The sequence below is a fragment of the Hemiscyllium ocellatum genome, chromosome 2 (genome assembly GCF_020745735.1).
Source record: "Hemiscyllium ocellatum isolate sHemOce1 chromosome 2, sHemOce1.pat.X.cur, whole genome shotgun sequence".
NCBI classification, from domain to species: Eukaryota; Metazoa; Chordata; class Chondrichthyes; order Orectolobiformes; family Hemiscylliidae; genus Hemiscyllium; species Hemiscyllium ocellatum.
This window is the reverse complement of record NC_083402.1, coordinates 12806626-12823262: the sequence shown is the minus strand read 5'-3', so window position 1 is coordinate 12823262 and position 16637 is coordinate 12806626. Positions and strand designations below refer to the sequence as shown.

The 16637-nt window shown below is 42.4% G+C and overlaps 2 protein-coding genes across 2 annotated transcripts in view; both read left to right on the top strand.

Annotated features, from left to right (window-relative positions):
- lrpap1 (low density lipoprotein receptor-related protein associated protein 1) overlaps nt 1-13293 on the top strand; it is a 29481-nt gene extending 16188 nt beyond the window's left edge. The window contains exons 5-8 of the mRNA XM_060834800.1: nt 1340-1495; nt 7252-7334; nt 9824-10000; nt 11690-13293. Coding sequence (XP_060690783.1) covers nt 1340-1495; nt 7252-7334; nt 9824-10000; nt 11690-11758 — 485 coding nt within the window. The 3' untranslated portion in view covers nt 11759-13293. The remainder of the gene's footprint in view (nt 1-1339; nt 1496-7251; nt 7335-9823; nt 10001-11689) is intronic.
- A 423-nt stretch (nt 13294-13716) lies between these two features.
- LOC132829913 (profilin-3-like) lies at nt 13717-14136 on the top strand. Its single transcript, XM_060847335.1, has one exon. It carries the CDS (start codon nt 13717-13719, stop codon nt 14134-14136), a length of 420 nt encoding a protein of 139 aa, XP_060703318.1.
- Nucleotides 14137-16637: the final 2501 nt, after the last annotated feature.

Genomic DNA, 16637 nt, shown 5'->3' with positions numbered 1-16637 from the left:
TTCCAAATTTGCAGGTGATGCAAAATTTGGAAACATTGTAAACTGTGAGGAACATGGTGCAGAACTTCACAAAGAAAGAGACAAGATGGATGATAGAAAATTCAATGCAGAGGTGTTCCATTTTATTATGATGAACGTGGAGAAACTATAGAAAGTGTAGAATTCTAGAGGTGAGGGGGGTCTTGAGTGTGTATATACATGGTTAAATAAAGCTAGCAGGTCAAGACATCAGTTAATAACAGACACAGCAACTAAGGCTTTTCGTAGGGGCGTGGAGGACAAGAGCACGAAAGTTTTGTTGAACCCATATAAGACAGTAGTTTGACCTCCACTAGAATATTTCATTTAGTTCTAGACTTTTCACTTGGCAGGGATGTGAAAGGTTTGGGGAGATTTGCGAGGGTGATTCCATGAGCAAGGGATTTTAGTTATGAAGAGAGATTGCAGAGGTTGAGACCGTTTCTTGGGGAAGAGAAGGTCGAGGAAAAAATTGAGACATAACTGAGGAAATGTTCCCTCATAAGGTTGAGAATGAGAAGGCCAAGATTTAAAGTAATGAGTAAAAAAATCAGACGTAATGTTGCTGAAAATGAGTTTCATTGTTAGGGTTAGCATCTGGACCGCATTGCCTGAAGGTGAAATTGAATCATTCAAGAGGGAATTAATTTTGTTAATGTTATCTGAAAAGGCATAGTGTGCAAGATTACAAGGAGGAAGGCAAGCAAATAGCATTATGTGAGATGCTCACTTGGAGAGCTGGTGGAAATGCAGTGGACCAGTGCATTACATCAATTTTGTTTCTGAAAGAGGCATATCTAGTTACAGTTTTCCAGGCAGCTTGTGTATGGGACTGACTTGATATCAGTTGGCCTATTCCTGCCCACCAGTTTTTAATATTTTTATACCTTGGTTACAATGTGAGATTTGAAATCCTAAGATTGAAGGAACAAATGTTCAGGAGGTCTGACAAAAATCTTAAATTATGCAGCAGGTTCAGGGTTTCTTTGTTAGTGAGTCTCCAACAGCAGACATAAGCTCTCTAGCAAATATCAGACACTAAACATTCCTCAAAGGTTTGAGGAATTTGGTTGAATCTATAACCAGGAAATGTGTTGAAATCAAGTAGCACCATTTTTCAGAGGGATTTGGGTAAAGACTCGAACTGAAACATTAGTCAGGGTTGAGAAAGATTAAAAAATGGAAATTATGCATTCACTCCTGATATAGACTTGGTGCATCCATAGTTATAAAGGCTGGATGGGGTTCTGTGCCTAACTATTAATCTCTCATATGCTGACAGATGTGTTTTGTTTAAAAACAAATTCTTTGTTTTTGGCAGACATTTATCAGAATGTAATCAGCCCTTCGGAAGCCCATGTGAAAGAGGATTTGCTACACACCAAGCATGCTGAGCTGAAGGATAAGCACCGTAATGTTCAAGCAAGCTTCGAGCGTTTGCGCAAGCTCATTCACCACGGCTATGATGAAGATAGTGGTAAGGCTCCTCTTCTTTGCTTGATAGCATTTTTTATGGGAGTTTAGGGGTACTCATTCCTTTCATGATTTGGAGATTCCAGTGTTGGAGTGGGGTATACAAAGTTAAAAATCACACAACACCAGGTTATAATCCAACAGGTTTATTTGGGAGCACTACTTTCGGAGAGCTGCTCCATCATCACGTGGTTGTGGAGAATAAGATTGTAAGACACAGAATTTAAAGCAAAAAGGTTACAGTATAGTGTAACTGAATTATATGTTGAAAAAGACCTGATTGTTTGTTAAGTCCCTCATCTTTTAAAATGACCATGTTGGTATCAATTCTTTTATATGTAAATCGCAAAATGTTTTTTTAGGTTACATTCTCAAGTGCACTTTAACAATTGGTGTCATGTCGGCCCAGATAAGATATTGAAAGTGTTAACTCCCTGTGACGCTGTCTGTGCCACAATGGTTGGACTGATTCTAATCTTAAAAAATAGATTTTCAAAATCTTACATGGATTCATGCAGTTTTTGAGCAAAGTAAAATATAATTCTGCAAGTACAAATTCATCCCTCAAGCTTATATGTGTATGTGCACATGTGAGGGTGTGTGCTTGTGTGTGTGGGGCTGGATGGGGGGCAGGTTATAAGTGTCTGTGAGAGGGTGTGTGTATGTGTTTGAGTGAGAATGTAAAGGGGTTTAAGTCTGTGAGAGGGTGTGTGTACACAGTGCAGTGGGGTCACCTGTAGTGTGACATGAACCCATGGTCCCAGTTGAGGCCATCCCCATGGGTACCAAATTTGGCTATCAGCCTCTACTATCGAGTGGAACCTCCTTAAGTGCAGATGGTTTGGTTGGAGCCGTTTTTGTCAGGTGTGTTCAGGAGGGTTTCCTTATTCAGTATGTAGACAGACCGATGAGGGAAGAGGCCATTTTGGATTTGGTGCTCAGCAATGAGCCAGGACAGGTGTCAGATCTCGTGGTGGGAGAGAACTTTGGTGACAGTGATCACAACTGCCTCACGTTTACCATAGCCTTGGAGAGAGGAAGGAGCAGTTACCGAGGGAAGATATTTAATTGGGAAAAAGGAAATTATGACGCTATCAGACAGGAGTTGGGAAATACAGACTGGGAGCAATTGTTCCACAGAAAGGGCACAGCAGACATGTGGAGACTATTTAAGGAGCAGTTGTTGCGAGTGATGCACAAATTTGTTCCTCTGAGACAGGTAAGAAGGGGTAAGAATAAGGAACCTTGGATGACGAGAATAGAGGAGCTTCTTGTCAAAAGGAAAAAGACAGCTTACGTAAGGTGGAGGAGGCAAGGATCTAGCACAGCTTTAGAGGATTACAGGCTTGCTAGAAAGGAGCTCAGAAATGGACTGAGAAAAGCCAGGAGGGGGCACGAAAAATGCTTGGCAAGAAGGATTACGGAGAACCCAAAGGCATGTTACTCATACGTGAGGAATAAGAGAATGATCAGAGAGAAGGTAGGGCCGTTCAGAGATATCATAGGGACCTTGTATGTGGAGTCTGAACAGATAGGGGTGACCTTAAATGAGTTTTTTATTTGGGTTTTCACTAAAGAAAGGGACCTTGTTGTGAATGAGAACTTAGAAGAGCTGGGATACAGGCTTGACTAGGTCAAGATCGATGAAGTTGATGTGCTGGAAGTTTTGGTAAGCATTAAGATTGATAAGTCCCCAGGGCCAGACCAGATTTATCCTAGGCTGCTCCGCAAAGCGAGAAAGGAAGTTGCTAAGCCGCTGACAAAGATCTTTGCTTCTTACTCTCCATGGGAATTGTACCAGAGGATTGGAAGGAGGCAAATGTTGTTCCTCTTTTCAAGAAGGGTAATAGGGAAATCCCTGGCAATTACAGACCAGTCAGTCTTATGTTTTGGAAAGAATTCTGAGGGAAAGGATTAATGACTATATGACAAAGCATAGCTTTATTAAAGGCAGTCAGCATGTCTTTGAGAGGGCAGGTCATGCCTCAGAACTCTTATTGAGTTCTTTGAGAAGGTGACAAGACTAGCAGTGAATGTGTTGCATATGGACTTCAGCAAGGCATTTGATAGGGTTCCCTATCATTCATAAAGTCAGGAAGTATGGGATACAGGGAGATTTAGCTCCCTGGATTCAGAATTGGTTGGCTGACAGAAGGCAGAGAGTGGTTGTAAATGGAAACTATTCTGCCTGGAGGACAGTGTTGAGTGGGGTCCCGCAGGGCTCTGTTCTTGCTCCTCTGCTCTTTGTAGTTTTTATAAATGACTTTGATGAGGATGTTGAGGGGTGGGTTAGTCAAATTGCAGATGACAAAGGTTTTTTAGATTCGATTAGATTACTTACAGTGTGGAAACAGGCCCTTTGGCCCAACAAGTCCACACCGACCCGCCGAAGCGCAACCCACCCATATCCCTAACCTAACACTATGGGCAATTTAGCATGGCCAATTCACCTGACCCGCACATTTTTGGACTGTGGGAGGAAACCGGAGCACCCGGAGGAAACGCACGCAGACACGGGGAGAACGTGCAAACTCCACACAGTCAGTTGCCTGAGTCAGGAATTGAACCCGGGTCTCAGGCGCTATGAGGCAGCAATGCTAACCAAGGTGCCACTGATAGTATCGAGGGCTATTGCAGGCTGCAGGGCGACATAGATAGGATACAAAGCTGGGCTGAGAAATGGTAGATGGAGTTCAACCTGGATAAATGTGAAGTAATGCATTTTGGAAGGTCGAACTCGAATGTTGGATATAGGATTAAAGACAGGATTCTTGGCAGCGTTGACGAACAGAGGGATCTTGATGTGCAATTACGTAGATCCCTCAAAGTTGCCTCTCAGGTGGAAAGGGTTGTTAAGAAAGCATATGGTGTTTTGGCTTTCATTAGCAGGGGGATGGAGTTTAAGAGCTGTGAGGTTTTGTTACAGCTCTACAAGTCCCTGATGAGACCACACTTGGAATACTGTATCCAGTTCTAGTCACCCTACTATAGGAAAGATACAGAGGCTTTGGAGATGGTGCAAAGAAGGTTTACCAGGATGCTGCCTGGATTGGAGGGCTTGCCTTATGAAGAGAGGTTGACTAAGCTTGGAATTTCCTCTCTGGAGAGGAGGAGGAAGAGAGGAGACCTGATCGAGGTATACAAGATAATGAGTGGAATAGATAGAGTCAATAGCCAGAGACTTTTCCCCAGGGCAGGATTGACTGGTACGAGGGATCACAGTTTTAAGATATTAGGAGAAAAGTATAGAGGAAGGTTCTGACGCAGAGAGTTGTGAATGCATGGAATGCATAGCCAGCAATGGTAGTGGAAGCAGAGCCATTAGGGACATTTAAGCAACTGCTGGGCATGCACATGGACAGCAGTGAATTGAGGGGTGTGTAGGTTAAGTTATCTTATTTTACAAGAGGATTAACCCTCGGCACAACATCGTGGGCCAACGGGCTTGTTCTGTGTTGTACGTTTCTATATTCTATGTTCTTCAATGTACTCGGCCACTTTTCGTTGTTTAAAAATGTGTTGCTGGAAAAGTGCAGCAGGACAGGCAGCATCAAAGGAGCAGGAGAGGTGGTCCGGAACATTCGACCTTGGACCTTCAGGTGACCATCCTCCAAGGTGGACTTCGGGACAGGCAGCAACGAGAAATGGTCGAGCAGAGGCTGATAGCCGAGGTTGGAACCCACAGGGATGGCCTCAACTGGGACCTTGGGTTCATGTCACACTACAGGTGACCCCATTGCACTGTACACACACACACAGACGAACACACGCTCACACCCACGTACATACATACATTTTCTCGCGCTCTCGCTCTCTCTTTCTCTCTCTCTCTCGCTCTCTCTCTCTCTCTCTCTCTCTCTCTGATCCTCTCTCATACACTCCCACACACACCCTCTCACAGACTTAAAACCCCTTTACACTCTCACTCACACACATTCACACACCCTCTCACTGACACGCATACCTCCCACCCACACACACCTACATGCGCACACAAGCATATAAGTTTGTGGGCAGAATTACATTTTACTTTGCTCAAAAACTGCATGAATCCATGTAAGATTTTGAAAGTCAGTTTTTTAGATTAGAATCAGTCTGACCATTGTGGCACAGACAGCCTCCCCTACAACAGCCTATCTGGGCCGACGTGACCACCAATTGTTAAAGTGCATTTGAGAATGTAATTTTAAAAAAGTTCTGTGATTTACAAATGAAAGAACTGATACCGACATGGTCTTTCTAAAAGATGAGAGACTTAACGAACAATCGGGCCTTTTTCAATATATAATTTCAGTTACATCACACGGTAAACTTTTTTTATAAATTCTGTCTTACAGTCTTGTACTCTACAATCACCTGAGGAAGGGGCAGCTCTCCAAAAGCTAATGCTTCCAAATAAACCTGTTGGATTAATACCTGGTGTTGTGATTTCTAACTTCATTCCTTTTAGGTTGACCCATGTGGGTCTCAGTTGGAAACAAATCTAAAGCTCTAAGTAAAAGAAGCGTTGCTTGCCTTTATAGAGCTTCTGCATCGATTGAATCCATCAGCGAATCAAAGGAGTTTTGCATCAAGCAAGAAAGTGGAAACATGGTCTTGTTAAGTGAATAGGTTTGAGCTGTCATAGCCCATTCCTGCTCCCATTTCTTACATTCAGTAGGTAGACATGCAAAAACATAAGAAATAGGAACAGGAATAGACTTCATTGCCTGTTGAGTCTGCTGAGCAACTTTGTACAATTACAGCTGATCGTGGGCTTCAGTTACCCATATCCCTTGATTTCCCAAGAGACTGAAAACCTATCTGTCCCAGCCTTGGATATATTCTACAATGGGCATCCACAATCTTTTGAGTGAAGTAATTTTTCATCTCTGTCCTTGCCCTGATACTGTGCTCCAGTGTTTTAGATTTGCCAGTCAGAAGAATTCAATCCCCCAGGAACATGCTCTACAGCTACTCCAGATAATATTTCCAGGCATACAGCCAGAAATACATATTGGAGCCTGTCTGAAGTCCCAACAAACTGACTTTGTAAGAATAACACAACACCAGGTTATAGTTTAACAAGTTTATTTGAAAGTACAAGCTTCTGGAGCGCTGCTCCTTCATCAGGTAGCTAGTGGTAGAGGATCAAAGGGCACAGAATTTATAATAAAAGATCAAAGCGTCATACAACTAATGCGAAGTATTGAACAAACCAAGATTACTATTAAGTCTATAATCACTCTAGTTTGTTCAATACATCACGTCATTGTATAATACTGATTTTTTACTATAAATTCTGTGCCCTATGATTCTGCCCCACTAGCTACCTGACGAAGGAGCAGCACTCTAAAAGCTTGTACTTTCAAATAAACCTGCTGGACTATAACCTGCTGCTGTGTGATTTTTAACTTTGTCCACCCTAGTCCAACACTGGCACCTTCACGTTATTTGTAGGAATTACCCATAAAGTTTGAAAGAAGCCAGTTACTTTCCTGCTCTGCAGGACCCTCCCCAAAATGTCTCTGATTCAGCTATAGTTAGACAGAAAGGTTTAAATGAAAAGTCCAGATATTTAACTCCTTAAAAACTATACGATTGGCTCCCTTCCCTGACAACATTGTCCAATGGAAGACCATTCCATGTTTCTAAAATACTGGCCCAGATGACCCAGCCAGTGACTGCCACTCTTCAGAAATGTTTTGTCAAAGTGTTCTCTACATTGGATTTCTGCTTGTTTCAGTGAAATTGTCCTTTTTTCCCTCTCTTGTCCATTAGATTTTTCTGAGCCGAGAGTGCTTGAATTGTGGGATATGGCAAAGCGATCAAACTTCACAGATGATGAGCTGGATTCCATTAAGGTAAACTGCAGGGTTGGGCAGTCAATGACTGACTACTTTCACACTTACACTTCTCCTCCCTCCCACCATCTAGGAAACAAGCTGGAGGGAAGACTCTCTGAAAGTGGCCCTCTAATATTACTTTGTTTACAGGTGGTAGGATTTAGAACACATTCTCAGTTTGATTCACCCATCTGTGCTCGCTGGTAATCATTAGCGCAGTTTTAAAATGATAGTCCTGATTTTCAAACTGCTTTATGGTCTCATTGTCCACCATCCCTAATGTCCTGCAATTTGCAACCTTCCTAGTACTGTGCTCTTCCAATTTTGACCTCCTTGGAATCAGTCATTTTTATTATGCCTTAAGTTGCCTAGACCATATGTTCTGAAGTTTCTCCTATAAACCTCTCCATTTCCCCCTCTCACTCTCTAATATCCTCCTTTAAAATAAATCTCTGTCCAAGTTTTTGGTTATCTGTCTTAATAGTTCATTATGCGACTCGGTGGCAAAACATTTTACTAATAGCTCCCTACGTGAAGTGTCTGAGAATGTTTTATTCCATTAAAGTCATTTTTATAACAACACATTATTTGATTCAAAACAGTCCAGGAGGACTAATGGACTCCAAGCTCTTTGTAATACATTACAAAGAGCTTGGAGTCCATTAGTCCTCCTGGACTGTATTGAATCAAATAAGGCATTCTTCATTTCAGTTTCCTACACAACTTAACACTATCTATTCACTCAGTCCTCCCCCAACCCGTGTCATCAGCGTATATAACACCTTTTCCAAGCTGCTGTCTGAACAACGATCACTGGATTTAAAGCATTAATTCTGTTTCTCTTGTCACAGCTACAGCCAGAACTAGAGTTTCTAAGACCGTTTCTGTTTTGTTTTTTGGTTATTTCAGATCTCCAGCATCTACTGTTCTTTGTTTTGTGAAGTAAGGGGGATGCTGCTTAGGTTCAAGATGAGAATTTTTTTTAACTTAGAATATTGTGAAACTTTGAAATTCTCTACCACAGAGGGCTATGGAAGCTCAGTCTTTAGCTATGCTTAAGGAGAGATTGGTAGATTTCTGATTACCAAGGATTAGGGATATGAGATGAACAGGTAAAAAGTGTTTATCAGTCATCATTATATTGAATGGCAGGGGAGGCTCAGTGGAGTAGACGGCGTATTCCTTATTCTGTTTTGTTACGTCGGTGGTGGTCCGATCATCTTATAAGCAGGAATCAAGCCAATTGGACAGATTTCTGTCTCATCTGTATTTTGTGTCGATGATACTCCAGGTGCAGTCTCACCAATACCTTGTATAGTTGCAACAAAACATCTTTACCTTTTATATTGTATTTCTTTAGCTATAAAAGCCAAAATTCCTTTCACTTTCTTTGTAATCTACTGTGCCTGCATGCTAGTTCTCTGTTGAAAAGTGTGGCACTGAGAAAGCACAGCAAGTCAGGCAGCATCCGAGGAGCAGGGGAGTCGAAATTTCGGGCGTATGCCCTTCAGGAATGTTGGAGGGGGGAAAGGGGCTGAAAGATAAATACGAGGGTGGGGGATGGTATTTGGGAAGACGATGAGTAGATGCAGGTGGGGGGTGTGAGGTGCTAGGTTGGAGGGGAGTGGATAGCTGGTAAGGAAGCTGGATAGGTAAGACAGTTCAAGAGGGCAGTGCTCAGTTGGAGGTTTGGATCTGATCTGAGGTGAGGTGGAGGAAAGGAGGAAACTGGTGAAATCGATGTCGATGCTGTGTGGTTGGAGGGCCCCAAGGTGGTAGATGTGACGTTCTTCCTCCAATCGCTGGGTGGCTTGTATTTGGTGATGGAGGAGACCCAAGACTTGCGTGTCCTTGGGGGAGTGGGAGCCCTCAACCTCAGCACCACCCTCTTGACCAGTCCAACTGTCCATCTTCCTTCCCACCTATTTGCTCCACCCCCACCCTCCTCTCATTTATCTCTCCACCCTGCAGGCACTCTGCCTCTATTCTTGATGAAGGGCTTTTGCCTGAAACATCGATTGTCCTGCTGCTCGGATGCTGTGCTTTCCCAGCACCACTCTAATCTAGAATCTGGTTTCCAGCATCTGCAGTTATTGTTTATAACCTCAATTCCACCTGCATCTACCCATCGCCTTCCTGGCTACCTTCCCCCACCCCCCATATATCACTCAACCTCCTTCCCCCTCCACATTCCTGATGAAGGGCTTATGCCAGAAGCATCTATCTCCTGCTTCTCAGATGCTGCCTGTCTTCCTGTGCTTTTCCAGTGCCACACTTTTCAACTCTGATGTCTAGCATCTGCAGTTCTCACTTTCTGCTAGTTTTCTGCAGTGAATGCTGGGTCAGTATACCTAGATCCCTCTGCACCAGAGCACCCCAAAGTCTCTTCCCCATTAAGATACCCCCTTTTTTTAACCCTTTCACGCATTCCACATTAAACCCCAATTGCCATATTTTGGGCCACATGAACAATACGTGTAACCCCCTTATATTTTGGCTAATGGCAGGAGGAGCTGAAGCATTTTGAGACAAAAATTGAGAAGCACCAGCATTATCAAGAGCAGCTGGATTTATCCCATCAGAAGCTGAAACATGTGGAGACTATTGGGGACAAGGAACATTTGTCCAGGAACAAGGAGAAGTATGCAATGCTAACGGAAAAGACAAAGGAACTTGGGTATAAGGTAAATGAGTGCCCTCATTATGCCTCTTTTTAAAATAAGTATTCCAGCTCTTTTGGAAAAGCATGTTATAATGTCTGTTGTTAACTGTGCCAAGGAACCCAATTTGTGCACAATAAGATCTAAAAATAGCAATTGCAATGGTGACTAGATCATTTGACTTTAATAACATTAATTAAAGAATGAACTATTAGTTCAGATTACCGGGGGGGTGGAATTTCTCATTACTCTTCAAAGTAACAGCCATGGGCTTTTTTGTATCCAGTTGAGGGGACAGGCCTGGACTTGGCTTAATGTCCTTCAAAACACAAACACTTCTTGGACTCTAATCTTCTATCTTATCCAACCTGCTGTCATTTATTAGGTCTTTATTTCAAATGGAGTATAAAAATAGGGAGGTCTTGCTAAAGATATTCAAGGCACTGTTTGGACCACACCTGTAAAAACTGTGAGCAAGTTTGGTCTCCATATCTATGAGAAAGTATACTGGCATTGAACACGTTACATAGAAGAATCACAAAGTTGATCCTGTAATGAGGAGAGGTTGAGTAGATTAGGCCTCAAGATTAGAGTGGTGCTGAAAAAGCACAGCAGGTCAGGCAGCATCCGAGGAGCAGGAAAATCAACGTTTCGGGCAAAAGCCCTGTAGATTAGGCCTTTACTTGTTGGAGTTTAGAAGAATGAGAGGAGACCTTACAGGATTCTCCAAGGGGGGACTTGGAGTAGTTGTGAGGAGGCTGTCCTCCCTCGTAGGAGAATCTAGGACAGAAAACATAATCTGTGGTTATTTAAGACAGATCAGGAATTTCTTCTGAGGGTAGCGAATCTCTGTAGAATTCTTTACCACAGAAAGCTGTAGAGGCAGTGACGTTAAGTATACTCAAGATTGGGATTGACTTTTAATCAGGAGGAGAATCCAGGGTTATCTGGATAAGGCAGGAAAGTAGAGATCATAGAATCATGCAGTACAGAAGAGGCTCTTTGGCCCATCAAGTCTGTACTGCTAAAGCTGCCTACTCCTCACACTCGTCCAGACCCATAGCCTTGAATGTTATGTATGTCATTTCAAGTGCTTGTCCAAGTAGGTTATGATGTTTCCTGCCTCAACTACCCTTCCAGGCATGGCATTCCAGATTACCACCACCCTTTGGAGTGAGGATTATCAGATTAGCTAGGATCTCGTTGGATAGTGGAGCAGACTCGATTGTTTGAATGGCTTTCTTCCAGTCCTTTGTTTTAACGTCTTGTGGTCTTTAGCAGCTTGACCTTTAAGAAAATCTGAATTTAGTGTTGTTGTATTTATTCTAGGGAAAAGCTAAGGTAGAGGTGTCTGTGTTAGTGAGCTAAATGCTGCTGTCCCAGTAACTTTATTGTGAAGCTCAGTGATTAAACTTCCTCCTTTGTTTTGTACTCCAAGTTAATCTTTCCCATGACACTGACATCTTGTGGTTACAAATAGGCACTGATCATTTCTGGGTAGTGACAGAATCCCGTCATGGTTGAAAAGTTTGCGCATTCCATGCCTTGGCACTCACCTGAGGGATAGCTACTTTGTTGCTGCCTATGGAGCTGAACCTCAGCAAATAAAAACACCTCTAGTATGAACAGTGCACATGAAAATACACGGTTGTTATAGTCTGGATGCACAGAATACATTGTACAGGATAATATATTTTCTTCATCTTGTTTCAGGTCAAGAAGCACATGCAAGATCTTCTGGCTAGACTCTCAAAGGGAGGGCTAAACCACAATGAGCTATGAATTCTGTTCTGCTCAAAGCCTGAAACTGCTGTATTTCTGTATCTGGGAGATATATCCAGTCTAAACACCTGCTAATTGTAAGTCACCAGGTTTAATGGATGCACTCACCCAAACTTAATTTCTGTGATGATTCGCCTCTTTTGTGCATATCTTTGGAGACACTAGGATTGGAACACAATCAAAAAGCTTGTTATATGATGTTACTCATACTGAACTACATGCTATTAATGAAGGTGGTACTTTACATAACTGCTTTGATTTGAATGGAGTTTATCAGACCGTGATGAATCATCTCAGTAATGAACATGTTTTGTAAATTAAACTCAGAAGTTTCTGTACATTGGTACTTGTATTGTTGCTGCCTGTTTGCTCTATCATTTTTAGATCAGTCGGCAGGGTTTGAGACAGTATACTATAGGCCAGCAGATTAGTTTTACCAAACTAGATCTGTCTTCAGAAATGAACTTTATAAAAGAAATGCAGAAATCCTATAAAGATGATGTCTCCTTCTCTAAAGTGCGATGTGTCCAATATGCTCCGATCTGACACTCCACTACAGTGAGGATGGTGTTGTGTGGTTAAACTGAGACTCTGGGCCACCCCTATCTGCCCATCCTTCCTCCAATGGATCTAGAAGATGCCTTTATTTTATTCAAAATGCGGCATCGAAGATCTCCCTGCTATCCCCTGACCAATATATAACCCTCAGCTGACATTTTCCTGATCCCTGGATGCTGCCTGACCTGCTGTGCTTTTTCAGTACCACTCTAATCTTGACATTTTTTTATAACAGATTAAACAGTCAGTATCTATTGTTTTGTCAGTGCCTGCTGTGTGCAACTTCTTAGATACAAGATTTTGATACCCATCAGATGTTTCCTCTTGTGGAGGAGACTAAAACTTGGGAACTTTGTTTTAGAGTAAGAGTCTATCCCTTTGAGACAAATAAGACCTCCCCCTCCCCAAAATGTCATCGACGTGTGGAATACGCTTCTCCAAAATGTAGTGGGGCTGGGTCTTCAATTTTATTCAAGACTGAGTTAGACTTTGAATGTCAAGGGGTTCTAGAGTGTAGGGGTCACGGACAGGACAGAGCTTAGACCACAAGTAGATCAGCCATGATGTTGTTGAATGGTGAAGCAATCTTAAAAGGCCAAATAGCTTACTGCTATTCCTAAGTCTTGTGTTCCAAAGCAAAACTTCTTCTGTGCTTCAACAGCTGCTGCACTCTAAAGTACCTCGCAGGATGTCCTGAGGCTGCCATATCAATGCAAATTCCTTTAGTTTTTGTTTGGCAAAAGAAAATGACAAACACAGTGACTTGGATGATGCTTGGTGATAACTTGTCCAATAATCAATTCTAGTATGAGTTAATTTGTTTTGGGGAATGATGGGGGCAACTGATGTCAAAATTTATACCTTTGTCACCTCCTTCCCTACCCACCATCCTGGCCTGGCAGTGCACTTCTGGCAACCCTTCCCCACCTCCATCCCCCTCCTTCAATTTTAAAAATAAATACCTTCCATCTCCATAATGTTGCAGTGTTGATTGGATTCTACTCTTCCAAATGCCCTCCTTTTATTTAAAATGCTGGTCCTTGTGTTTCCACACCACTTCTCTCCTTATTTCTTTTAACATTCAGCCCTCGAGCCTGCACTGGGTCAGGATGGAGACTCCCGAGAGCTTGTATTAGATTCCCAAGTTCCTCATCTGCCTTCAAAAGATGCTGCTATGGGAGAAAGCCAAAGGAAAAGGGCTGACATGAAATCAGGAAACACGGGGGTGGGGTGTGTCAGGAAAAGTCTCCCAGTTCAATACTTGTGGTGTAAAGACAATGTCATAAAGCTTGCATGACATCAGATGTTACCCTGTGCTGGCCAGTAGCTTCATTTTCCAGCCTTCCCTCAGGGTACAAGCACATTGTCTTTTTGTTCTGGTGATAGGTGTTAAAAAAAAAATGCTGGACTGGAAAGAATATATAGCCTCGGTTCTGCAAGACAGCGCCATTGCAGACATTGCCATCGTTGGATGCACCCCCAAAAACAAAAAGATTTGGGCGTGCAGGAGTGACGGTGTGCTGGGCCAGATTACATCTCAGGAGGTCGAAGTGATCATTGACAAAGACAGGAAGTCAATCCTCCAAAATGGGATCACCATCGGTGGGAAGAAGTACTCCATCATCCGGGACAATATGCTGCTGGAGAAGAATCCCTCAATGGATATCAGGACATTGGGTGACGAAGGAAAGAGCATCTGTATTGGCAGATTACCCAAAGCTCTGATGTTTCTGATGGGACAGAAAGGAGTTCATGGAGGAGTTGTGAACAAAAAGTTGCATGACTTAGTGGATTCTCTGAACAGAAATGATAACATCTAATTCCCATGAGTGAAATAAAGCTGGTAAAATCTTAATTTTTTTGATGCTTTTTTTCTGACAGCATTGGATTTATTTCTTTAAAAGTAACTTTGAAGTTTCTGTTCAAAAGTGTGTACAATAGCTATTTTTGTGCGGAACAGAAATTCTCCGTTTTGCAGATACTCCCCTGCTCAATATCGATACCTGATATTTTGAATGATACGCAGCAGCAAACACGACTGTAGATTGGATGAAAATACCAATTACTAGTCACAGAGACTGATGAATCTTTCCCAACATGTAGTTATCCCTGAAACGCCTGGTAATACTCATTGTCATGCAAACCATTTGTTTTCCTGCTAACAATACAGATTAAACTGTCTCTTTTTATCTCCAGCATACCCATCTGTTCATCTGCTACTGAAGCCTTCATCTATACTTTGTTACTTTGTTTAGGATGGTGATTTCCTTCCCTAAATGACATTAGTAAATCAGATGGGTTCTTCCAAAAATTGACAATGGTTTCACGGTCATCCTAGATTCTTAAGGCCAGATTTCCTTTTGAATTTGAATTCCATTATCTACCTTAGCCCGATTTGAACCCAGGCCCACAGAATATGATCTAGATAACTGAATCAACAGTCTAGCAAATAATAGCATGAAGCCATTACCACCTCTATATCCCTGGGGAACATCACATCAAATCCTGCTGGTCAGAATTCATTAACTTCATTCCTACTCTCATTTTTCAGCCAGTGCCATAAAGTTATGTTAAATTCCATGTCTTTTTATTAATTTCACTCAGACTTTGTCAAGTTCTGTCTTCTGGAAATCAGTATGCACAACTTAGACAATAAACACGTCTCCCCAGTCGATTTGAAACCTAAGCTGTCATTGGGATGTAAAGTTCTTCTACAACTCTACAGTATTTACATCTGGCACAGTCAAATCTTCTGGTGGACTGAGACATTTTCCAAAAAAGCTTATTAGTTTGTCAGAGGTTTATGCAGTACGCAGTGGTGTGGAAGATTTCACAATACAAGGCATGGTGTGTTAACGAGAAAGGGAAAAGAGTTAAAAAAAAACTTGGAAACCAACAGCTCAAACTTGACCACTGTTTATTGAAAAGGTCGGATCACCAAGGTGCTGAAAACTTATCCGATCTCCAAACAAGTAATGCTATTTTAACCAGTACAATACATACATTGTTTATTAATCACAATGCTGTACGCTGTGGAAGTCTTATCTTAAAACACTTTGAGAATAAAAACAGATGTAAACACATCCTCTCTGTGTGTATAAATAGTAAACAGCCTATTAATTAGTGCCATTCGCTGCTGCAGAGTAAAATACATGCTTGGGCGCTTCATTGCTTAAAAGCCACTCCTATTCTCCTTTCCTAACAGTTTTGTCAGTGGCAGTGCATAAACTGAGCCACACAGACCAGAAGGTCCCAGGTTCTGTTCCTGATCTGTGCCAAGCTAACTGCTCTGCTGTAGCAACGTGCAGGTCTGGAACTGATCTTACCGCCCAGTGCCAGAGATGGGGAAAGATAATTTGCAGGGGTTCATGTTCCTATTATCCATTATCCCAACACTAATCTGGTGGGCCAATTGGTCTGTTTCTGTATTATAACTATTCATAGTAATCCCTGTGGAAATTTATTGGTGTCAGCGTCCATCTGGACTGTGTTGCATTCACTGACATGTTCAAATAAATGTGTCCATTCTCATGACTTGTGTATCAATGTATTGAAGCTAGCCACCTGTTCATGGCTCACCCATCTTAGAAAGATGGAGGAGAAAGTGAGGGCTGGAGATCAGAGCTGAAAATGTGTTGCTGGAAAAGCGCAGCAGGTCAGGCAGCATCCAAGGAACAGAAGATTCGACGTTTCCTTCAAGAAGATTCCTGAAGAAGGGCTTATGCCCGAAACGTCGAATCGCCTGTTCCTTGGATGCTGCCTGACCTGCTGCGCTTTTCCAGCAACACATTTTCAGCATCTTAGAAAGATATAAACACCCTCAGAACAAGGGCATGAGAGAAGTAAATCATGGCCGAAAGGAAATTACAACTGTCTTTCCTAGATTTGACCAAACTTCCTGTGGCTTGGTTTGAACAGAGCCTCCCAGACAGACCCTTTACCACCAATGAGGTATTGTTAATAATGGATCCCCCACTACTTAAAATCAAAGTCCCGGAACTATGGAGGAGGGCAGTCAGTGTACAAAAGTGAAGAGTTTGCTGCTTTCTGATCATCAACAAAAAGATCTGACCTCACAATGCCCACCTTTCTCTTCCTGACATACACCACTTTGTGACTTCGCTTTATGGATGTTCGTGTTCTGCAGTGACGCTGCAGGTTGACCGAACCGGTTAATTTCGGGAGTAACTTGACCGTAACAACCCAAGAATGTCCCAGATTCAGTTCTGGTTTGCATTGATATTTGGTCTAACCTCAGAAAAGCAGCTGAGAAGTACCATCTCACCATACCATTCACTCCAGGAATGGGTGGGTGAAAGAG